Source organism: Rhipicephalus microplus, chromosome 5, assembly GCF_043290135.1.
Source record: "Rhipicephalus microplus isolate Deutch F79 chromosome 5, USDA_Rmic, whole genome shotgun sequence".
NCBI lineage: Eukaryota > Metazoa > Arthropoda > Arachnida > Ixodida > Ixodidae > Rhipicephalus > Rhipicephalus microplus.
The window spans coordinates 147,084,236-147,110,457 of NC_134704.1; the positions used below are offsets into that span (position 1 = coordinate 147,084,236).

Genomic DNA, 26,222 nt, shown 5'->3' on the forward strand with positions numbered 1-26,222 from the left:
CACTGTTATATACCTCTCTCTCTCTCTCTCTCTCTTGAGAGAGAGAGGCAATCTACAATTCCTAATTTGAGAATGCTTACTGAATGTGCTCCACCCCATTCTTTCTCTTCCAGTTGCTTCAATCTCGAGTTTCGACTCCATGGTTACTACATGTCCCAAAATGAAAGAACTCTTTTACAACTTCAAGTGTACTGCTGCCTATTTCTAAGCACGTTCTTTCTTGAGGTTGATGCACATTACTTTCGTTTCCTGCCAAATAATTTTGGAACCTACATTTATGTTTGCCCTGTCCAACTCAATAAACATTAATCGCGATTCGTCCCCTGAGATATTCAGGAATGTAATGTTATCGCCGAAGTGCAGGTTACTAAGGTATTCTCTATTATTTCGTAGCCTAACTCTTCCCATTCCAGACCATTGAAAATCTCCTGTATGCATGCGGTAGATAGCATCTCGGAGATTGGAGTCCCTTGTCTTACACACTTCTTTATTTTTATTGCGCCGCTTTCTTTATGGAGCACTATGGTGGCAGTTGATTTGCTGTATATTCCTTTTAGGATGCTTATATATGCTTTATCTGCACCCTGGCTTAGCAGTGTTTGCATGGCGGCTGAAGTGTCTACTCATTGAAATGCCTTCTCGTAATCTATGAAGACCATGCATAGCGATTTAGTGCAGTCTGAGTATTTTTCTATCACCTGATTGATAGAATAAATGTGCGTAATTGTGTAGTAGCCTGCACGAAATTTTTGTTTAACCCTCTGGTTGATTAAATGCTAGTATTGTTTTACGCCTGTTAGCAATTACCTAAGTTTGTATACGACAAAGAGCAAGCCGATAGGCCTGTAATTCTTCAAGTTCTTGTCGTCCCCTTTATTATGAATTGAGATGATTTTAGCATTCTTCCAATAGTTTGGTACACTCCGCGCCAGGAGACACTTTGTGAACAGAGTGGCTAGTTTTTTTTTTTCTAATACAATATGTCCACCATCTTTCAGCAGATGTGATGTTAGTTGATCCTCACCAGAAGCTTTGCCTGTCCTCATTCCCCCCAATCCTTTCCTAACTTCTGTCATTACTAGTGAGATGTCATCCGGGGTACTTGTATATCTTGCTTTATGGTCGTGGTTGTCTTGGCTACTGTACAAAGCTTTGTAAAAGATCCTCCGCTACTCGAAGAATACTATTCATAGTGGAGGTTACGTTGCTTTCCTAGACCCTTAGTCTATACATCTGGTGTTTCCGTACCCAAAGTTCTTAGATTAGAATACTTACGCCTAATAATAAACTTTCAAAGCTCTGCTAGCTTTATTTTACCTAATGTGTTTGAATGCATTTTTGACGTTTGTTAATAAGGTTCTTCATCTCCAGAGACACATTGGTAGTGCGCTGTCTAACTACCATACTTCCAATTTCTACTGCCCACTCCTTGGTGATACTCGTCAGCTTTTTAATCATTGTGTCAACACTAACGCCCGGTTTTCTTGATAAGGGCTAAGTGTCTATTTTGAAGCGAAGTTCTCAACTTCTGTACTTTTCTTGTCAGTGCTTGCTCACTGATTTACTTCTTGCGTATCAGTTTCTGCCATCCCTTCTTACCATTCTATGGCCACGGCATCGTACTTTGCAAAGCACTGCAACAACCTGCACGATGCCTAGGTGTGCACTCAATGTCAAGGCTATTTCGCTCTTACTTTCGCCATTAGGGCTTCTCCATGTCCACTTAAGGTTCACTTGTTTTCAGTAGAAGATATTCAAGAGCCGTAAATTAATGAGTTCGTTGAATTCTACAATGGACCCACTCTGGATTGTCTAGTACCGATGCGTTAACCCGTGCTCCCTCACGTGCGTCTTCCCTACCTTGGCACTGAAGTCACCATCAGTATAGTATGCTCTGTTTTTACCTTACTCATTGCTGAATCTATGTGTTCATAGAAGCTTTCAACAGTTGATACGTCATCATGGCTGGATATGGACGCGTCCGTTTGTACTACATTCATTTCGTATCTCTTCATAGGTTAATGACGATGCATTCTAGCCTTTTTAGTATTAGTACAGTATTCCTCTATGTTACCAGCTATATTTCTGCAGACAAGGAGCCCCCCCCCCCCCCACCTCAGTTCTCTTCCGTCAGCAAAGCCACATGAGCAAAAGACGTGCCCTTGCTGTAGCGCTATGAAGGTCTCAACTGTCTTCCTAATCAGCCTCACAAAGCCCAATAACATCATTATAACACCGTCTAGTTTCTTGAATAGCACAGCTAGACTTGCCTCGATAAATAAAGTTCTAGTGGAAAACGTTTTCATGTTCAGGTTACAAATGCGGCCTGTCCGTATTCAGAGACTCTTAGCGCCACCTTCTGCGCCGCAAATCTGACCGCTGCCGTGGTAAGTTTCTTCGCAGCCGCTGGCGACTGAGAGCTGAGGGTAAATTGGTGTATCCATGTTGGAGAGCCAGTGAGATTCTGCTCCAGAATGGCGAATTTTGTTCTGGTGTTACAATAGCTAAAATGAACAGAACAGTTACAAATATATGACACCTACTGGTTACTCTACTATCAGCCAATCTCTCGTATTTTTAATGATTCATGTGCTTTAGCAGAGTGTGCGCGTATTGAAATTTTCTCTATCATTTTGTAGTGATTCGCTGTCACTATTTACTTCGATTCTTCCGGGCTACCATAATTTGTTATAGTGGTAAATACCTACAGTGATTGAATTACGACGTATTGTTGGCATCGTCTTGCACTATTAACTTTCTGCGTGAAGTACAATGGCTACATTTATTCTTGCAGGAGTCTGTCTAACGATTGCGTTAAAGTTCTGAACTCGCAAAACTACATGAGAAACCAAAGGAAGTTTCCTGGAGAGACTATACGTAAAAAATATTACTGCAGAAAAAAAGTGGGAAACACTAAAGAATCGAAAAGTGTCTACGTGGAAAAGGTGAGAAAATTAAAAGCATAAGTTGTCGGCCTTAACCGAAGAGTATCAGTTTAGCGTTGGCGCTCAGATCTCGAAAGTATCATTGTGGAGTGGACATAAGACAACGGACGTGCCGATGTTAGACTAGGCACGGGGATGCTCTCCCACGAGCAAAAAAAAAACATGATTAACGAACCTTAAAGAGTAAAAGCCTGGAACCCGACAGATTTCAGACAATTTGTAGATGTTTTGAAGATATTTGATAGGCGTAAGGCAGCTTAAGTGAGAAGGTATAATATTGTTACGGGGAAAGTACAGACTCAAAGGTGCATGTATTTACAACTTCTTAAGCGAGCAGCGCTGCCGATACGATCAGCTCGCGCCAGTATATCCTGTGTCGCCTTTTTCTTCTTCGGTTTGGCTGTGATGCCACTGGCGCGTCAACATCACCCGCTGTAGCGGAAGCACTATTCCTAGCCACAAAGGTCGTCTTCACATGGAGTGTTGTAGAATTTTCGTCGTGTGATGGAACATCACTGGACGGATTGGATGACGAGGTGCATGTGGAACTAATCTCGTAGGTAGCAGGTGTTACTTCACGAAGTGCCTGGTAAGGCCCCGTGTAACAAGACAAAAGTTTTCTTCAGATAGGACCCCGCCCGACGATGAGAGTACCAGGGTCGTACAAAGGTACCTGGGACGAAATGTATATCATATAATTATTATGATTACTGTAAGCAAATACAGGTTCTAAGAGGGTGAGATTTGCGAATACAATCAAGTGAATCTGTTACTGCTAAATACAAAACTCCACAGGAAGAAAATGAACACACGCACAGAACAGTAACCAATAACTCATGAAAAATGAGCTCAGTGAAAATAGAATTCCAGCTTTTGTTGAAAAGCAAAGATGTCAACGCGACTGAAAACTTACAGACGAAAGTCATTCTATTCAGTTTGCATGAAAAAAGCGAAATAACTATTTATACTTACCAACTCGTCAGTTATATGGCCAAATGCATGACAGTCAGTGGTGCGACGAGAATTTCTTTTAGGCAAGAAGCAGTTATGATGAGATGTGTAAATTGAATTTACTAACAGCTGATAATTGTATGCCAGACGGGCAGTTTTCCTTCTGACATTATGCGTTTGTAGTCAAGCCCTTTTTATAAGGGCTGTTTCGGACTGCGGTCATCGATAAGATGAGTAAATATGAATCTTGCTGCCACTTGAGCCTGTCTGTGATGGTCATGTCAAGATATGTAGGTTCTTGCGTGTGCTTGATTTTTTTACTATCGACACTGTAATTAAACTTTCGGAGAGTGTTCTTACTTAAAATCGTTACAACAGAGCTTCTCGACAATATATTTAGGTTTCCGTGAGAGCACAAATAAAAATATTCGCAGGAATTATCAAGCAAAACTCGATCACTGATATTTTTTACACAATACAGGGAAAAGTCATCGACAAACTACCTCACTTTAGCACTATGACTTCTACGATTTCCATTATCATGCACGCATCGTAAAAACAAAAGGGGTTTTAAAATAAGACCTTCATGACCCCACAATCTTCCTTGTAATGTAGACGAAGGTTCACCGACTACTTTAACGAATTGAATTCTATTACTGAGGTACGATTCAATCTATTTACGAACATTCACGGCAACTGTGCAAAGCTTCCCAGTAAGTTTTTGTGGTGGACTTTATGAAATGGTTTTGAAAAATCTAGGAATGTCAAGCCGATTTGTTCTTTTGGTTTATTGGCCTTTGCAACGCAGTGCACTTTTACAAATGACTGACTGATGGCCGAGAAGCTCTGACACACCCGATGAAATTCAGCCTAAAATAGATTATTTCCCTCCATATGCTCTACTAGTTACTTAGACGTGTTCACACGTTTTACTTACAGTGCACGTAATCTAATTAGGGTGGCAATGCCAATGTTCGATGCCATTTTGCGTCTCAATGAGTGAAATGTACGTCTAGATGTGACGAATCATAGTGACGACATTAGACCGTCAGCATCCTTGTCAGTCAAGCACAAACGGGCATCATCAGCTTGTGCGAGCGCGTCGTCGGCATACTCGCTGGTAGACGATGTATGGCTGAGAAGATTGTGGCCTGTGATAAAGTCGGCTGCCTATTTCCTAAAATATGTTGAATGGTGAAAAGCCAAATGCATCGTGTTGCGATACATTATATGCGAAAGTTGCCGAGGGTAGGGCAAGATCTTAGTCACGGAAAGCTAGTGGCACGTACATAGCAAGCATATCCATGATAGTACTGTTGCCCCGCCATGGTGGTCTAGAGGATAAGGTATTCGGCTGCTGACCCACAGATCGCGGGATCAAATGCGGTTGTGGTGGCTGCATTTCTAATGGAAGCGAAAATGTTGTAGGCTTGTAGGCCTGTGTACTCAGATTTGTGTGTACGTTAAAGAGCCCCAGGTCGTCAAAATTTCCGGAGCCCTCCACTACAGCGTCTCTCATAATCATATGGTGCTTTTGGGACGTTAAACCATACAAATCAATAAATCAATTGTAATAGTACTGTTGAAGCGTTCCGTAATGCCTTCGCTTAGGGGGTGGTTAGCATTGGTCAGTTTGTGTTGCGTGGAAGAGGCACGCAGGATGTCAGTGATGACTTGGAGGATAAACGTATGACCGCAGTGTGTGAGCAGTTATTTTAAGCCACCGAGAACCAACATAACGTCCCGTAACAGAAAGTAAGCAACTTTGGTAAAAAAATGCAGGAAGAGGACCAAGCAGGTCTCTTCCAACATGGTAGAAAGGATCTGCGATGATGTCACTTGGATGAAAATGGCTAGCGTGTGGTAGCGATGGTGGTTTACGACGTTTACACAACTGATACGTGGTGACGTATCAGCGTCAAGACCGAGCAAGGCCTAGTTAAAAGAAATGGAGTGGTGCGTGATCGTGCATACGAGATACGTCAAATATGTGCAGCTGTGGGTGCATAGAGAAATTCAGGGAGGACAATCTGCCACTGCTTACTCACAACAGCGAGAAAGCCAGGCTGGTCAGAGTGAAAATCGCGGTGGTGTAAAACACACTCTTGAAGCACGAAGTGATGGATGGAGGCGTCATTTAGGGTAGATTCTGTGCGCCTGATGATGCCGAGAAGCACTTGATACCATTTCTGCTCTCCCCGATAAGAGCAAATTTGGACACAGAAACGACAGAGTGCACTATCTTCGCGCCGGCGTCACCAGGGTCATAAACTATAGTGTCTACTCCTCATTTTCACTGATGGAGAGAAGCAGACGTAAAGCACACTGCTTTGGGGAGGAATTCATCTCCTCATTTTCATTTCTGCATCTCCTTTCGAACACAAACAGGCAGAGGAGTCTAGTCAAAGTGTCCCTCCCTGTCTGTCCAGTAAGGAACAGTTTTGAGAAATTTTGGTATGCTTCAGGCGAGTCACGTTGCCATGTTGCCTGTGATGCCAGCAAGTCATTCATTGCGGCTAATCTGTGAAACGCTGGCACTCGGCACTTGCACTGCGGTGCTGCTTATAACATATTGGGAAGAGAAGATGAGTGAAGTTATCCCGTATCTCTTCGGGATCTTTGAGACTTCCAGAGACATCCTTATACATTCACACCGCCGTGATAAGTGGTGAAGCTGCTGTCATCACTACAACGTATAGCTAATAGCACCCCTATGCATGTTTAGGAAAAATAACTAGGAAAGTTTGCTAGTCAATGGTTCGTTGTCTATCATAGCTGTATGTCAATACAGACTCTAATCCGAGGCATAGTAGCAGGGTCGTACAATATGTGGACGACTCCACAAAAACGTAGAATTTTATTACAAGATTGAGTACCTCTTCAGCCGCAACCAGCAAGAATGGCCAGCGTGTGTACACAATGCACCGCCTCCTCACTACGAACCGTGGGCCAAACCATTGACCACATGGGAAAAATGGTGAAATCCACACACGGTATGCAAACTAAGTCAAAGTAATGGTTGATTTTTTAAGGAACTTAATTACGCATTTCAAAAGACACTAATATTTAAAGAACAATAGGAAGACTTAAGTCCAAATTTCATTACAAGTATATTGTATACAGACTGACGTGGAAGCAAAATAACGCAGATACTTTGAAAAAGAAGTCACGCATGCAGATAACGTGACTATTTTTGGGTTTCAATAAAATATTTTCCTTATTAGGTGCGCGTCTAATAGTACTCATTTAGATCCACTCACTGTACTTGCGAATAGGTTCAGACGAGGTCCTGCATCTCCACGCAATCAAGCGCTCTTCGACTCCCCTGGAATGAATCCCGATAGATGTCTCTTATACTGCAAATATTTTGATATGTGAAGAAAACGCACTTTTTTCACGCAATCTAGTTTTTAGGCTGGTATTGACCCCAGAGCAGCGGGTAGTTCTAAACAATCGTCATATTCGACTACACAATGGTACGTTACTTTGTTCTTGATTAACTAGTGCCGCTGTGGCAGCCTGGCCACCACCACTGTTGCGAGATGCTACGTCACTAACAAGTGAATAGTTATCACAAAATAACCGCTGAACAAGACGCAGGGCTTTAGCGATCAAGAGAAAGTTTATTTAGTCTTTTCGTTTTGAAAGGTATCCAATTCAACAAAAAGTACTACTGAAGTACCAATGAGACTTTAAAAAAGTCATTTTTGTTATTGTATGTGGCGAAAATACATGCAACTATGAATGAAAGTACATATTTTTCAACATTCTCTCGAATAACGTATCATTCGGTAGAATGGAGGTTTGCCATCGCATGACTAGCGTTGCTTGTTGGTTCCACGAGTGTATGTCTGGCTTCAAAGCTAAGCCACTCAAAGTCGTGGAGAAAAGAAGCTCTGTTTAAAACCTTGGCCCCGTATCTTTATGTTTCACTACAAATGTCGTCGAGAGACGACAGTTTTGCGTCTGGAGAGAGTGAATAAAACGTTTATTTTATGTTCTGCGTAAAAAATGGTGAATTGTGTTCTGGAAGCTCTGCGTTAGAGAGTCTTGATCCGTGCCCCGCCACGATGGTCTAGTGGTTAAGGTACTCGGCTGCTGACCCGCAGGTCGCGGGATCAGATCCCGGCGGTGGCGGCTGCATTTCCGATGGAGGCGGAAAGGTTGTAGGCCCGTGTACTCAGATTTGGGTGCACGTTAAAGAACCCCAGGTGGTCTAAATTTCCGGAGCCCTCCACTACGGCGTCTCTCATAATCATATGGTGGTTTTGGGACGTAAAATCCAACAAATCAATCAATCAATCAGAGTCTTGATCCGTGCAGTGAAGGCGACTGAGCAGATCGAGGCACGTTATACACGAGTGCTATCTGGCATTTATCTTCGAAAATGAAGGAAGGCATATGCGGCCGTCTTGGAGGCGATAAGGTGTAGAACACAAAGCGATGGGCAGATGCCACCACCATGTCGTCTCAGCAAAGCATTCCGAACACGTGCCTTTTTGTGCATCGCGTTGCATTGTCAGCGCAGCGTGATAAACTCTACGATCCTTAGAATTACTTTCGTATGCGTTCTCTAGTATTAAGACACACATACAAACTATTGCCGTGTTGTAATGATGCCTCAGATATGCGCAATAACTGCTTATTAATTTACAATCGCACAAGCATGAGCGCGGAAACTTGAGCAATATTAGTGGGCGCTGCGGATGGGTTTAGCCGTTTGGGGTATCGTTATGGTGGACCAATAGACAAATATACAGACAGAACGAGAGACAGACGGATCAAAGTTTTTGCATCGAAGTACCCCAAGAAAGACTATCGTGTCTAAAAGTCATCCAATTACGTCAAGCATGGCCTGCTGCCCCGAGACGTCGACCAGAATATCTTGCAACACGGCAGCAGAAGGGGCTTCACTAATTATGTCGCACTTGACGTCAGGGTCTTTGCTGGGAAGCAGGGCCTCCCAGAATAGTGTGGAAACCATCGTTTAGACTTGGGCATGTCCACACAATATGGACCAAATTTGTCACCTCATCACGAAATTCACCCTGAGACCGGAACACTGTGGGGTGCCACTCTCTCTAAATTACGAAGTTCGGAAAAACCCCGATCTGTAACTTTGCCGCGTAACCTTGTTTTTCTTACTGAGTGAGTTGTCTGTTCTCTGATTTACTTGCCGATACAGCCTGTAGTGCGTCACTGTTGAATGGTATACGTACATATCCTGACTTCTTTTTACAAGTTCGGTAACTTAAGAAATGCCAGGTGTCGACCAGTGAGTTAGACCTCAGGTGAACGATTGAGCCTTCTCGCTCCCTTAAGTCTCTGGTGAGCTTTCAGTGGACAACGATTGTGCAACTGAGGAACATGACCAGCACTGAAATAACTGTATTAGCTGGAAAAAGACAAATAAGGCAAAACATACACCATCTTCGGCTAAAGGGAACCATGAGTTGATGGGAAGCGGTGGGCGCTAACGCTTACACTTGTGGTGCGTTTCTGGCACTCATCTTGGCGTTACACAGAGGAGAAACTTGAGGAAGAAGGAAGCACGCAGTGGCGCACGGGTGTTTTGTGCGGGAACATGCCAACCGCTGCTGCTGGGCAGTGAGAGACAGAAGACTTCTATTCAGCAGACAGAACCGCAGACCGCTTTTAGTTAGCGCGCACGCTGGAGTTTTCATTCTTCAACAGCGCACGGGAGGAATCTCGCACTAGGACTACCTAGAGGTCAAGATCTATTCCCTATATATAAAGGGTGACCAGTGAGTGGTTGAGCAGAGCGCAAAAAAAAAAAACTCACTAGCCGACGCTGCCTGCGTTGGCGTTACGAGGCGAAAGAGTGGGAGCGTATCAGAGGAGAGAGAGGGAGAGTAAACGTGAAGGTGCAATGGTGGTGTAAACGCCTCAGCGAAGAATGCCTAGAGGAGAGGGGAGGCGATCGTAGGTTAGCAGAGGCTCAACGCATCGGCGTTCCGAGGCAAGAGGGAGGAGCATAGTTGAAGAAAGGAGATGCATATGCGTTATGTCAGTGGGGACGCCGACGCCACGGGGCAAAACCCGAGGAAGAGATGATTCGCTTCTAAATAAATGTAAAAAGTGACAAGCGAACGCTATAGTTCAAAAACGGTTCAAAATTTTAAACAAGCCTGAATCCGCTGTCAGAGCCCGCGTTGAATTTTCGTAGGTTAAGACACCCGTTCTTCCCATTTGATAACTACCTTGTTACTGTTATAAGTATCATTTCGAAGATTAGTTATTCCATCTTCGACATTTATTGTGTCCAGTATTCACCACAAGTCTTTTTGCATCATGCTATAGTAAACTCCCTTGATATCTAGAAATTCCAGCCACAGGGGCCTGTGTTATTTTTCCGCTATTTCAATACCCTGCATCAATGAAAACAGATTGCGCTCCAACCTCCTTCAATTACGGAACACATATTGTAGTTTTTCCAGCACCCCTAATTCTCCACCCATGTCTGTAGTCTTTCCTTTACTATCTGCATCACCAGCTGTAAACTACTAATGTCACTCTTATAGGACGGTAATGTTTATATCGGCTTTGGCTTCCTTAACTTTAGAGATCATGCTCATCCTGCTCAGTTTTTACGCGTTGGGGGCTTCACCATTCATTAATGATTCGCTCACTGCCTCTCAATGTTTGCTTAGAGTTTGGTCCTAGGTTCTTTATAAGCATCATTGGGATGGTGTCAGGGCCTGTTGATGTGCTATTAAAAACCCTTTTCTCTGCCCTTTCCTACTCTCGTTTCCCCAGTGGAACTGCTGCGCTAATTGGTCCATTCTCATTTGGTACGGTGCATGCAGCGCTGTCTTGGTTGAAACGTTTTCTGTAATTGTTGTTTTTATATATTACATTACCTCATCCTTTTCTAGTCTGATACCTTGATCTGTAGTTATAAACCTTTGTTTCATGCTTAATTACTCAGAGAATGTAGATGATTCCAAAACTTTGCAGCTGCCTTATCTATACTTTTTGTATACTTCCAGTATCCATTGGGCCCCCTTTTTTTTAATACTTTCATAGAATAGATCAGACGCTTCTCTTCTGCAGCTCAAAAAGTTATCAGATTTTTTTTTCGACATCATCTTCAGGTTCAGCCTTCTTTTTAGCATGTCTGTAATCTCTGGAGGCTTCTTGACGTTCCACTATGGCCTTCTTAACTTCATCATCTCGCCAGCTCTTGATTTTGTGTCTTTTTTTCGGTAGATTGGAGTCGTATTTTAGCAAGCCCTAACTCAAACAATCCATGTATATTTGTGTAAGTCTACTCTGTTTTCGTATCCTCACTGCTTGTTTTCTCAATTTTCTTAGTTGCTATTTCTGTTTGCCTTTCTGAATAAATATTGCCGTGTGGTCGCTCATAATGCCTACTTTCCATTTTCATTTCTCTTCCAAAACTCAGCTTTACACATTTGTGATCACTACCTAAGCTTCTGGACCCATATTTGTCTATGTTCATCACCCTTAGCTGGTAATGCATCCTATGTGACATCATTGCGCAATCTATCGTCAACTGCAGCCTTCCCACTTTTCATGATATTTTCCCTTCGCGTTTCTCGGTGGTTTTGCAAATGTATAAATCAAGTCTTTCACAAATATCCATTAACATTTGATCGGTTGGGTCAGCATACCAATCCACATCTATGTACGCATTCACATCTCCAAATATAATTGCCTCGCACTCTTCTCCTAGTTCGTCAAAGACATTTTGACGAACAAGTATACAAAACCCAGGAGCTTTATCTAACCCGCCACTTTCCCTTTTAGCCAGAAATGATCCCTACATCTTCTGCCAACCCTTTGCCAGCCTGTACTTTTATGAATGAATGTTCCAATATTACTCCCCTTTCTGTTGCCTTCTGTTGTGTTGCAATATTCCCATGCGTAGTTCGGATTCTTAAGTGATTGTTCCGTGTACCTAAGGTGTGTTTCAACAAACGCCTATACCATAAGTTTCTCATCCCTTAGCTGTTCTTCTATTTCTCCACACTTTAGCCTATTCCTGCCACCCTGCATCTTATATCTGAATTGGCTCGGCCCTCGAGGCAGGTCGATTTCTGCCCCGGACTCCACGTGTCCTAGATATTGGTGTGAGTTTGGAATCGTATCTGCCTATACCACCTGTCAAACAGTCCCCCTAGTGGTTTACCCCGTTGCTAGCTATCTCGAAGCGCGAAGAGCCCGCGTGTCCAACAAAAAAAGCTACTGCGCATGCTGCAAGTCGCCAACCCACCTCATGACCTAGCCTGCCATCGAAGTGAAATATGTCTCATTGAAAACCACCTTACTTATGCACCTCTCTGTTTGTTTCCCCTACCTCAAAGCTTTTATCTCGGCTAATCTGCCATATCTCTTTGTTTGCGTTGACAACCGATCTCTGCACGTTGCCGTCACACACTGGTACCTCCAGTATTGTGCATATCACTCCCTCTCTGTACCCGAGAGGAAATGGCGCGCGTGTCATCAAATTTTTTTGCTAGTGGGGTCGCTAGTCCTGCCTGAGTCTCCAATTATTACATCGTTTGAACCACCCGCAATTATTACGTGGTTTAATTCACCAGCATTAGTTGTGAGTATTGCACTCGCTCGCCTCATGACTGCCTCCTGCTTACGTCCTAAGAACATCCCTGTTGAAACCCTTTTGTCACCTCTTGCCCTCCCTTTGATTGCTTCTGCGCATCAATTTAAATTCGAGTCCCCGGTCATTATCACTTGCTGTGACTTTTCCTCTAGATTGTGCCGCACCTGGAAGTTACTGCACCTCTGACGTCGGCTGCTTTGTCCTTTCCCACCCCCACCACTACTTCGCCGAAGCTGGGTCTTTTGAACATTGAGCTGGCTGATCCTTTTTTAAAGACGACAGTCTTTCTTGGGGACCTTCGACGCAAAAATTTGGTCTGTCTGTCCGTCTGTATGTCTGTCTGTCTGTCTGTCTGTCTGTACAATTTTCTGTTTGTCCACTTCTAACAGCATCGAGTACTTCAAGCGGCTGACACCATCTGCAGCGCCCACCAATGTTGCTCAAGATTTAGCGTTCATGCGTGTGCATTTGTCAAATTAAAAGTAAGTATTGTGCATGTCTGGGGCACCCTAACAGCATGTGTATATTTTGCACGTGCATCTTTTACTAGAAAAGGTATACATAAGTAACTTTGAGAACCGTAGCGCTTATCACGCTGCGCTGATCATCCAACGCTTGCACGAAAAGGCGAGTGTTTCCAACGCTTTGCTAAGACGAGACGACGGTGGTGGCACCTACCTGTCGCCTTGCGCTCTACAGCTTATCACCTCTGAGACGGGCGCACACACACGTCTCAGAGCCATGCGCTTCGTTTTCCAAAGAAACTGCCAGATGGCGCTCATGTCTCACGTGTGACGTGACTTGATGCATTCGTTCGCCTCCGCTGCACGCTCGGAGCACTCTAACGCAGTGCCTCCAGAATACCATTCACCGATTTTCTTATGCAAAACATCAAATAAATGTTTTGTCCACTCTCTCCACACGCAAGACTATCGTCTTTAGACGACATTTGCAGGTTACATGTTAATACGGACCAATTTTTTCTTAACCTGTTTTCTCTTTCCTCTGCGCCATTCTGGGTGCTGGTGCCCTGCCGTGCTAGATATACACAAAATACCATCTAGTGAGCAATTTATAAACTAGAGGTCGCTACATACATACAACACTCTCAGTCAGGTGCCGGGTAACAAACGGCATAAACGCGGCGTGCTACAAACAGAGAAGGGACCACTAAGGAGCTTCGCTCCTATAAACATTAGGACTGGCACCACATGGTATTTACAACTGAATAAGGTAGGCACGCAGGCACGCATTACTTATCTCAAGGTAAGGTAATAGAAAGAAACCGAACTTACTACGTGGGTCAATTAAATCAGTAAGAACACAAGCCAACAAAAGCGAGGCTCACTAGTAATTGCACAGGAAGGGAAGAAACGCCAGCGTGCACATTTTGAGGGTCTGCGCGGAAGTACGCGCACATGTTGAAGCACAAATGGCGAGGTATAACGAGAAGCCATTTCCTACCATCCGGCTGATAGTTGCGACAGTACAACACTACATCCCGTATAGCATAATGGGGAATTTTTCCGACGTAGTGCGCGAGGTAGACGCTGGCGTGGTGTCACCGAAGACGAGGAAAGAACGTCGATGAGCGAGGTTATCCAAGGGTCCTTGCGTCGTTCAGATGGCATGTCAGCGTTATCGATGCTGTCGATGGTGGCTCCGGCAAAGGAAACAGGTGCAACAGCTGAAGAAAGGGGCGAACGAGATAGAGCATCTGCGTCGGCATGCTTGTGGCCTGAGTGGTAAATGACATGAATATCAAACTCCTGTAAACGTAGCGGCCAACGTACAAGACGGCCCGAAGGATCTTTCAATGAAGCGAGCCAACAGAGTGAATAATGATCTGTAACTACATTAAATGGACATCCGTATATTTAAGGACGAAATTTTTGCAATGCCCAAACAACGGCCAAACATTCCTTCTCGAAAACCGAGTATTTGTGCTCCGCCTTGGTTAGGGCGCGACTGGCATACGCAACTACATACTCCGAGAAGCCAGGCTTGCGTTGAGCGAGAACAGTGCCAAGTCCTATGCCACCGGCATCCATGGGCATCGGTTGAAGCAGTAGGTTCGAGGTGGCGTAAAATAAGTGGGGAAGTGAGGAGATCGCGTATTGTTGCAAAAGCATCATCGCATGCTGGCGACCAATCAGAGAGGTGTCCATCGCCAGTGATCAGCTGTGTCAGTGGTGCGATTATCGAAGCAAATTTCTTCACAAAGCGGCGAAAGTATGAACACAGTCCGGGAAAGCTGCGAAGCGCTTTCACGGTCGTAGGCTTCGGGAACTTAGCGACAGCACGAAGCTTCTTTGAATCTGGGAGGACGCCATGTTTTGAGACAACGTTGCCAAGTATTGTGAGATTCCGAGCTCCAAAGTGGCACTTCTTTATGTTTAGTTGAAGGCCTGTGCTCGTGAGGCAGCTCAAGACTTCACTGAGATGATAAAGGTGGCTATCGAAATCAGGGGAAAAAACAACGACATAATTCTAGTAACACAGTCTTGTCTTTCAATTTAGCCCACGCAAGACGCTATCCATCATTCTTTCGAATGTTGCTGGCGCATTACAAAGGCCGAAGGGCATTACATTAAATTCGTATAGCCCATCGGGCGTAACAAAAGCAGTTTTTGGACGATCTGATGGTACCTTGGGTACCTCCCAATAACCGAACCATAGGTCTAGTGATGCGATGAGTTCAGCGCCTAGCATGCAGTCCAAGGCATCATCAATGCGCGGCAAAGGGTATACATCTTTAAGCGTGACTTCGTTTAAACGGCGGTAATCGACGCAAAAGCAAATCGATCAAGGAACTATGTTTTAGCACCGATGGTAGCCTTGTGTGTTCCCCGTTTAAGGGTGGAGTGCGCCTCCTTTCTTTGACGACGACTTCAGAGAACTCTGCGACTGTGTACCCAGCACCCCCACCAAATTATAAGGGGGTTTATTGACCAAAGCCAACTGCCTGGTTCAAGGAGCGTCAGTCACTGTCACGAGCTCAGCTCTTCGTCGTAGTCGTCTTCTAGGTTCTGCGACTAAATACTGTCTCTCTCCCTCTTCCCCACTACAATATATACAGGGTGCAACATAACTTTAGTCAAAAACTTGAAAGTGAAAGACACTTAGGAGGCGAATTGAACCAAGCGCACACTACTCGCCCTAGCCTGTAGGTACTAATGCTATCTTTTATTTTCTACCCATACCAGATAAATTTAATTCTTAATTACCCATTTTTTATTATGGGCTGGAAATCCAATATATAAACATTAAGGTGTACAGCACTAACAGAAACCACCGACTGAATCGCTTATGGTACGATTAGTCTTGTGCTGTAATTTTTTCCGCGTTGTATAGAAAGCCTTAGCAGCACTGTGGCAGTGCACTTGCGGTCCGGCACACGGCTTTTTTTTCAATTTCGCAGCTTCCTTTACAACGTAGAAAAATTAAAAGCGCGAGACGCATTGTACAGGAAACAAAGTAGTCGGTACTTTCTCAAAGTGCTCTACATATCAGTGTTCATATTTTGGTTTACCAGCCAATAAAGAAAAAATAGGTAATAAAACAGAATAATTAATTAGCATGGGGAGAAATAAAAAAATTGCCTGAGTACCTACAGGCTTGTGCAATCTGCGGGACTAAGAACACCACGTAAGCCCCCGGAAGCATGGACTTTCGTTGGGGCAGGCACAGGCAAACATGGACGACAGAATAACCACTCAGCGGGTTAGAATACGAATGTAACGGCCCAGCAGTCGCGGCTGCTGGCGGATGATCTCCCAGGCGTTCACGCACCCCGTCAACAACCGGGCGTCGGGTCGGGGGGACGCCTTTCCCAATATACCGGTGGGTGGCCGGCGGCAGGATTCGAGCCACCTACCTCCTGAAGCCGAGGCGGAAGCCCTAGCGACTAGGCCACGGCTACGGCAACTGGTACGCGTTTGGTTCAATTAGTCAAAGCAGTGTTTCCCATTTTCAAATTCTTAGTTGAAGTTATAAGGGACACCCTCTATAGTCCGACATGGGTGAGGGCGAATGTTCTCCTGTGGGCAGAACCACGTTCACTTTTACCTATGGTCAGCTCAGAAGTGGTCACAATTCTCCGTTTCTTCTAAGAGGCGTTGCAGCAGCTTCTTTGCTTTGCCGTTTTTTTTAGGTGACCATGGGCCTAGTACTTTTTTCTAACACAAACGGCCGCTCACGATGTAACGTGTGGAGTTCCTGTTCGAGCCGCCTTCGGTGTGTGTCGTGTTTCGGACAGTCAAGCAAGGGGTCATAGATATCCTCGTCGTCATGGCCGCATGAATATGCTGACGATGTTGCACGCTGAATACAAAGTAGGAAATGCTTTGTGTAAGTATTTCCGAATCTTAGGCGATGCATGAATGTGTCGATACGCTTTGGTAGATCACGGTGTAATTGGAATTCAAGATTGGGATAAACAGCATATAGGATCGATTCCTTTGTCTTGTCTGTCAAGCAGGTACACAAACACAATTCACGTTTCACTGTTTCTAAAATACTATTTACATCATATTGAGATATACGAATGAGGCACGTTTGCGTAAAATTATGAGCGGCTTTCGCCAACTCATCTGTCATTTCATTTCCTTTGACTCCGCAGTGACTGGGAACCCACTGAACCATTACTTCATGATTCAACTTTGTAGCTTCTGAAGGCTCTTTTAGTATAGCGTAAAGCATGCGCACATCAATGTGTCTTGAAGTGGCATTTTCCACACATGCGAGTGCCGCCAGAGAATCTGTAATTACCGCCAATTTTTTTGGTGTCATTTACAGTTTAATAAAGAATATGGCTAGCAGTATCGCTACGAGCTCCAACGTTGTTGAAGAGGAGAGATGGCCCAACGAACATGCAGATTCTTCGCGTAATTTATAAATGCTGATGTCGCTGTGTCTTTGGCGACGGAGCCGTTAGTGTACACGTGAGCGTAGCCTTGGTATCTGTTAAGTAGATGGTGTGATGCCAACTGCTGTGCGGCAACGATTGGCACTTCATGTTTGTTGCGAAGTCCTTCTATTGACGTTTCAATAGTTGGTAGCTCAAGCAGCCATGGCGGGTAGTTTAGGTCCAGTGACGTGTCGGCACAGGAAGCCGGGAAATGTACTGTTGGTACACATGGTGTATTTGCGCTCCGGCACGGTTGACGATGTTTGATTTGAGTCGATGTGAAGGATGCTGCGTGTCAAGACGAAAGAGGTGCCGACATGTCTCCACATTTTTAATTACTATAAAATTGGGTTCTTTTGCCTCTGCCAGTGCCATTGAACTTGATGTTGCCTGTGGAACCCCCAGATATATGCGTAAACTTTGAGCTTGTAAGAGCTGAAGTCGGTGTGGAGACGTTTGAGAGATGTTGTGGAGAACTGGCTCAGAGTAGGCAATATGATGTCAGATTAGTGTACAATGAACGTGAAGTAGAGACGCTGATATACCGCCCCATTTTGTTCCCGCTATGCGACGTATAATATTTATGGTGTACTTCACTTGAATATCTAGTTCATCAATAGACTCACTTCATCTGAGTTGGCTGTCTAAGATAACACCAAGAAAACGATTTTTTGTGTGATTTCGATTCTTTAGCCACCCACACAAAGTTTCAAGCTTGTCGCTGTCTTTCTCGTAAACGGCAGAACTACCCATTTGGCGTGATAAGTCTGCATGCCTCGCGCTTTCAGGAAATCAATTATTGCGTTTAGTCCTTGCTGAAGGCAATGTTTGATCACTTCCGCTGATTTGTGGTACGTCCGTATGCATCTGTCGTCTGCATACATGGATATGTTGGAGGCTTCGGGCAGCACTTCTGGAAGACCTGCCATTGCAGCATTGGAAAGAAGCGGGCTTAGAACGCTTTCTTGGGGTATAGCTCTGCTCATGTGGAAGTGATTGCTGTCTCCATTATTGATAGAAATGTGTATTTGCCTGTTATGCAGGAAGTTGGCGATCCATTGAAAGATGTGATGATGAACCCCTATTGGTGTAAGCCTGTAAAGCACAGAAAGGCGGCTGACAGCGTTGAACGCCACAACAGCAACGTTTCCACAGCTCGTCTCATGTTCTACCAATATAACGAGGTCGAAGACGCAGTTCATAGTGCATCGTCATCGTCTAAAGCCAGCGATATGGTATAGAAGAGCTTCAATCTACCACTGTAACCTTTTGTCAAACATTTTTTCTATGACTTTAGATACACAGCTTGTGAGTCTGACTGGTCGAAATGAGTCAATTGAAAGAGGTGATTTACCGAGCTTCAGCAGTGGCATTATTCTCGCAACCTTCCAACACATTGGAACGTACGCCTTCGTCCACTTGCCGTTATATATCCGTAGAAGAACTGGCAATTCACAGGGGCCTAGATTTTTCAGAACACTGTACGACACGTTGTCTCGACCTGCTACTATTCTTACGCAGATGAGTGATAGAGCAGTACGCATCTCTAGTAGAGAATTTGTGTTATTCAGTTGAGCATCTGATAAAGCATATGCGTCTTGGGTTCGCCGCTCTACAGAATTTGGCAGTGCAGCAGTGTTGTGAACCAATTGCCCAGTTCCAGTCAGAATTGGGCGAACCTCATTGGCAACGTCTCTTTCGGAGAATCTAAGTAATCAGGCCAAAGCCCTTAATGGTTTTTGCTTGATTACTTAAACAGTGATTGCCAAGTTTTCGGAAGTGAAGTAAGTGGGGTCAGTGAATTGCAGAAATCACGCCATTTTCTCCAACCTAACGTTTGCATTTGTCGGTTAGATTAGACGTGTCTGGCCCACATCTTCTTGTACTGTTCTAGGCTCCCAGTGCAGCGATAGCGACGTTCTGTTCGTCTTTTAATTTCTCGTAGGTGCTCAAAGTCTGCATCTACACTGAAGTGGCCTGGTGGGAGGTCTGTAAGCGCTGTCGCATGAAAATAGCTTCTTTTGATGCAGGACATAAATGTATCCAGGTCGTAAAGTATGTTCGAGAAATAGTTTCCAGTCAGTTATTAACGCGAGAACGTTACAAAGTTTGTGTTGCAGAAATTGCGCCGTTGGCGTCTGCCCCGTTGGTTGTGAGCAAAAAATCGTTCTTGAGCGAAAATGCTCGTTACAGAGATCGCCACAGGTGGCCGCTACTTGTCAGCGCGTGCGCGCGCGATGACAGTGAGAGAACCGCGCATTCGAAGAAAAAAGTGCTCAAGGTCAGAAGGCGCAGGTGATGTAGTTTTTTTGCCCCTGCCACCCTTCCCGGCTTAGCTTCCAGCGCTTTCGTTGGGACTAGAGAATGCGATAGCAGCATGCGACAAACCATTGTAGCGACAAACCTTTGTAACTTCACTCGCACTGGATAGATTCTTGAAACTTTTGCGGCGTTGAATTCGTGAGGCCATCAGCTCTTCTAGCGAATTCATTGCAGGGTTACCCGAAAAAGTGTTTCAGGGCGCCTTCAACGCATTTCGTTCGATGGTGTCACGAAGAAAACGAGATCAATCAGCGATTTTTAGGCGCATTTGGGAGGCCTCAAACTACGTCAAAAAAGGCCGGGATAGTTCAGCCATCGCCGCTGAAAACACACATGAACTTTTAAACAGCTCTGAAATTTGAAAACCATGTCCATCTAGCGGAAAGCTTATTATGCCTTTCCAGAGGCGTTGATGCAGCAAACAGCAGACACTAGATAATGTGCCGCCATCTGTGAGACATTATCAAACTCTTTATGGCCTCCGAGGTGGTAAGTGTGCGGCGTGTATCTTGGAGGCCTTGCAACTCTTGCTTTAGATCAAAATTATGTATTGGCACGCGCGAGCAGGTACAATCTACTGTGTGAGTGTGTATGTAATAAAACTTATTAATAGGTATGCACTTAGCGGCTTAAAAGAGCACCAAAGTCAGGATTTCGCTATCGCGTTGAACTCTTGTAGGCGTAGCTTAAGAGTCTTCCCATTTTTTTAGGTTAATGCGGTTGTTTGCACTTGCATTCTTGGGTGTTGCATGAGAACTGGGTAATGGTTACTCCATTGTTTTTTGACTTCTTCACACCAGCTCATATCTCAGGCAATGTCAGGAGAAGCTATAGACAAATATAGACAGCCGGCATAATTATAACCTATTAAAACGTTACTGATGTATCATTCAGTACAAAAAGACCACATCTATCACTTGCTTTTATAGGTGTTCTCCCACGGCATTCGGTATTAGCACTGCCTTACGTGGTATTGTGCGCAATAATGTCTTCACAGATGAGGGCTGGTCCCTGGATATTACCGAATATATGAACCAGGGACGATTCGGTGATGCGGGCTGATGGTTGCAAATAAATGCAAATTACGGTAATAGTAAGTTTCTGGAATTCAATTTTGCACTCTACAAATTTTAGAGCATCCGAGTCCGACGAGTATGAAAGAAAAGAGGGTATGTCGCGCCATACGCATAACAACACCCTTTTTCTTGATGCATATGTCAAATAATTAGAAATCATCAATTCAGACCCAAGGTTCGTTTTATTTGGACACAAAGCGGCCAAAGGTATATTGAGCAACCAGCTTCCTAAAATCTTCGCATTTGGACCTGAAGCCATTGACATTTCACTGGAACACAGTGGTGTTGCGGAAACGATTGTCCAATTGTAGAGCCATTTTGCTATACAATTTTTGTTGTACTATCAGAGACTCTGATGAAAAGATGGCGCTCACAGGCTATAGGCCTGTGAAAATACACACAGAATTGCGTTCAAAGCAAGGAATTGCATCGACATACCCATATCGACATCACTTGTTTTCGGTGCACGTTGCTTTTTTGTCATTTACTTCCATGAGGTTAAAGGTGTAGACGCATGGTAATCTTGAGTCGCTGATGGTTTCGGTGTCCTGCTGACACTTGTCGGCCTTTAAACACTTCGTGATCGTCTTCCACGATCCGTTTGGTTGTACTTTTGTATTTCTGAGCTGAAGCACGTTTGGAAACCGTCACAAATGATAGCAGTGATGTACTCTTGTGTGATTTTGAAGTCACAGGGAGTGCATGCACCGTTTCAGAATTCAGACAAGGCGATCGCTTTTTCGGAGCTATTCCACGCAAAAATTCTTGTCGCTTTAGTAGCGTAGCCGCCTGATGTTTTGGACAACCAGCGTACGACGCTACGTGGTATCCATTTCAAGTGGAACATTTGGGATGATTCCTCGATGTACAGTCTTTGTAGTCATGTGCTTCTGCACAGATTTTGCAGCGAAGTTGTCCATGACACAATTTGGCAACATGTCCATATCGTTGAAAGTTGTAACATCGTGTAGCGGGCTCTAGATACGCTTCCACCGAATTACTTGTCAATCCTAGAAGAACACGAGGTGGCAATGACTTGTCGCAGGAGAACTCAAGAATGACACTGCCCCGTAAGTGTGGCTCTGCTGAATCATCTTCATGACGAAGCCATTTAGTCCGTCTCTTGGCTGAAATTATACCACTGTCACCTGAATATTCATGCTATGCTTGAAGTACGTGCTGCAAGTTTCGAGCTGCCTGCCGTACGTCACATGATATTAAAACTTGTTGCTACAACATTTTTTCATGTGTCCTTGCGGCAAAATAGTGCACAATAAACGCCGAACATCCTCTGTGAAGACACACGGCACTTTCTTGCTATACGAAATCGAAGAAAAAGGAACCAGTCTCGCTTTTTTTTTCAATAAACCTTCATTTATTTGCATCTGAACAGCTACGGTGTCTGCGAGCCAAAACTTACTCATATTTGATTCTTTGGAAAACAGTAGGCAATTAAAGAAGTGATGGGAGCATACCATATATTAAAAAAAGATTTTGATCACGTCACTGGTACTATTGGGCTTTCGCGCAAGCAGGCAAATGAGTTTTTGTATTTTTTGTTTTATGTTGCATTGGGTAATATTTTTTGTGTGGATGTGATGGGCAGAGTGCTTGTGTATGCTGGCTGTACGGTGTGGACTTGGCAGAATTTTTTTTTCTCAATGAATATAGTAGCGATGTCGTCATTGTCCTGTACAGAATGTTCACTTGTTTCACGTGGCGAATTTGTGTTCTAAAGTTAGCTTAAAGATACACAATTTGATCAAATTGACGTGGTTTTCATCTCCCAACACATCTTAGAAATAAAAAAAGCGTTTTTGGGAAACATCTTGTATACTATATCTATTTTGTACCTGTCCCTCTCATGCATTGTATTTGTGAGGCCTGTGACGTATTTATAAAGACAGTAAGAATAAAATCACATAGATTGGTATGTTATCAAGCATGTTACTTTATTTTTTTATGCATAAAGAAACCCGTATAATTTGTTCAGTGATCGTCCATGGTCAATATACCAGCACTCATGTTAGCACATGTAAAATGAGTAGTGCGGACATAGTAACTTTTTCTATGCGTCTCGTAAAGCCACAGTGAACTATTTTTTTGTAATGTGAAAATATTCAATCATACCGAGGCACGCAACAATCACCATCGCATTAGCAGTATACACACATGAGATGTAGCTAATTATTATCGCCTCATATAAAGTACAAAACTACATCCACAACACACTCCACAGTTGCAAGTCATGTCTATTTCTCATTCTATTGCAGGATAATGGATGCTTTCTTCAATGTTGCATCAAGTACCCCAGTCATACGTGGTGTGGCAAATACAAAATGCTGGACGGCATGACATGTGACCGTGGCAAGGTAAGTACTGCCATGTCTCGAACGTTTCTTCCTTCTTCACTCTTGCAAATAAAAAGCACAAAAAACTGCGTTTTTAAATGCTGCGTGCTGTGAAGAATGTAATAATACGGTATATACACTAAGTTTGAATACTGTGCACATTACTCTGGTATGTCTACTTAACCTGTTTCAAATAATATGGAGGCTTTACCAATGGCCATCTGAACAGGGCTCTTCGACAAAATCATTTACCAGCGAAATGATAAAGCTCTGCAGTTAAAGCTCTAGTTGGGCTTCCACAGTTTTTTTGTGGCCGCGGTTCTCGGCGGCGGACAACAAAGCATGAGGTTTGATTAATAAACTAGAAAGAAAGAATTCAAAACAGAGTAACCAGGTTTGTCTTGGGTCGTTATGGAAAAAATCATCATTGTACCGAATTGAAAAAGAAGTTAAACTGGGAGTTGCTGTCGTCCCGTCATAAAACATTGCGTCTGAAACTTTTTATACCAGATATTTCATTATGAAAAAACGGGAATTGACAGTGACATTTCTTTAAAAAGCCAGATTATATTTCTCAACACACAGACCATGGACACAAATTACGGCCTCGCCGGGCCAGGACGAACCTGTATAAAAATTCGTTGTTTGTAAAAACTATCAACTAATAGAAAAGTTTGACATCTGTGCAAGTGTCCAGTGTCAATGAAAATGTATTTTTCTTAACTCTGTAACCCCCCTGCTGTAAAGCCTCGAGGCAAAGCGGGGACATATAGGAATTAAGATCAATCTGAGCCATAGCGGTTGCTTTTCCGTAGAATCAAAATGCTAGGGAACGTTTGCGCTATGGTAGAGCGGGCCTTATATTCAATGTTTTTAATTTTGGCGAGTGAAACCACCAAACAATAAAGTATTATTTTGTTCCTTTGTAGGCACTGAATTGCGCGATGCTGTGCTGATTCGACCGCTTTTATTGCCCCCGTCTGCACTGCGGCATCACTTTATTTAGTAAGCTGTCCAGCTCCTCCTACGAATATACGAGAATAGGAAAGCAGCTTCTGCGCAGGCGCCTGAGATAACGTGGCCGGCGATGAATATGCAACTGATATACGGTTGGGAGTGGTTTTATAAAGTGAAAGATTGCAGTCTTCTAGTGGAGCACTTGGAAGCACGCTGTTTTGTACCACGAACACTGTGGTAAGATAGAAGGAGCAGTCAGTTTTGTATGTCATAGTTGTCCTGCGCCACTACCTCTGCAGATATACGAAACAATCATCACACGCAATGAGAAATATTGAGCGGTTCCCACACAAAGGAAGAATTGGTTCCATGCGAAGCTGTCTTTGAGAAGCTGCCTATGTTGGATGTTTCCTTCTCGGCCAAGCTTCACGGGGTGTATCTACGTCTTTCTGTTAGTTAATTTGTGTTGACATCAAGTAGTGCGCAAGCAGTGCTAGAAAGATTGCGCGCTAGGTAGTGTTGAAAAGCAATGCGCGTTTCCGCATAGCTCCATCTGATTTCCTGCTTTATTCTGGCCCTCAAAAGTTACGAGTAACGTAGACGCATATATTGCTTTCACATTCTTTTACGTACACACACCCGTATAGTTACGAGTGTCATAAGAGAAAACTTTGTGAATGTGGTATCTGGTTGCAAGTGTAGGCCGTGAGATGATTCTGTCGATCCTCGAACAACTGTAACATTTCGTAACGTTCTTCGTGTTTTAAACGACAGGTTTTCAATGCTTTCTTGCAGACTTGCAGGAGAGGAGTTTGTGCGAAGCACTAATCATGGAATACAGAAATATTTATTGACATTTCACAGACAATTTATGCCTTGAATTGATAATAAAATGTTCTGGCGTGACAGGTATTCGTACTTTCTTCATATATATCTGCACCAACTATACAGTGGCTTCAAATATAAAATCACCTGACAATGCACGCCAGAACTAGGCGCTTACAGGTACATCTTTCTATTTTTCAGAATGTTATCGAAGGAATTTTACTCGAAAAAAACACGACAAACCGAATATTTCAGTGACGTGGGGCTGTTCAAATTTGAGATAATTTTGTAAGGGTTTGTCCTGAGAGTTATGCTGATACTAAGTTTTCTCGTTTTAAAAATATATTAATATTATTTTTCAGCAAGGGCGTTAATGTAACTTTATTGAAGTTCTTTTTATTTCTCAAATTGCCTTGTCATACACTCTTGGAGAAGATTGCAAAAAAGTTCTATGTTACCAATCCGAACACGCAAGTGTTTTATGCCAAGGTTCACCACGGCTCCACTAAAGTATCTCCATAACAAACAAAACGTTGTAAACTATACACTAACCGATTGCAAGGGAAAAGAACCGAGAAGAGAAACTTGGTTACGTCATATCCAGGAAGTGAATGATGATGAAGGAGCTTGCTCCGGAGGTCAAGTCTGGTAAACCATGAATCTTCCGTACGTGATTGACCATTCCGTACGTTGATTTGACCATCATACAAAACATGCCCTCTCTGGGCAGCAAAGGCTTTAAGACATCAAACCCTAACAACTCTTATTATTAGTGGTAATTGTACCAGTAGTATTACAATGTATTATAAGTACTAAATGGAAGAATTTCTCAGTGAATTTCAGCAATTTTTAGCGTATCTATCTATTGATCTATCTAGGCGCTTACGTCTGGGTGCTTTCGTGGTCACCCCCTTAACTTGGCGTGAGCCAAAATTAGCATGGGAGGGTAAGGAGGTTTGACGAATATGACGTGCTGGTCAAGACATGAATAATATCACAATCCAGTCGCGTACGAAGACTACCCGCCAGGCAGTGGCACTAACCAGCATGTGCTGGTGGTATGCGGGTATGTGCCACGGGTGATTGACACTTAGTATCTACCCAGGAAAGACGAGAACACACAAGGGCAGTTTAAACGCGCGCTAGCGTTAAGAAATATCTCACATCTGTCGGGTTGATCCGAAAAATCAAAAGAATAAAAGTCAGGGTGCCAGTGGCAATGAATCCAATCATTCTGTCTGGCAGTGAATCATTTTACCACATAGCTATGCCAGATATCGT

The 26,222-nt window shown here is 43.7% G+C and overlaps 1 protein-coding gene across 2 annotated transcripts in view; it reads left to right on the forward strand.

The window, feature by feature from the left end:
- Nucleotides 1-25,024, forward strand: part of LOC119173691 (venom metalloproteinase antarease TserMP_A-like) — a 148,336-nt gene extending 123,312 nt beyond the window's left edge. For both annotated transcript variants that reach the window (XM_075894425.1, XM_075894424.1), the window contains 3 exons: nucleotides 2,795-2,945; nucleotides 23,082-23,180; nucleotides 24,912-25,024. In XM_075894425.1, coding sequence (XP_075750540.1) covers nucleotides 2,795-2,945; nucleotides 23,082-23,180; nucleotides 24,912-24,944 — 283 coding nt within the window. In that variant the 3' untranslated portion in view covers nucleotides 24,945-25,024. The remainder of the gene's footprint in view (nucleotides 1-2,794; nucleotides 2,946-23,081; nucleotides 23,181-24,911) is intronic.
- The last annotated feature ends 1,198 nt before the right edge of the window (nucleotides 25,025-26,222 follow it).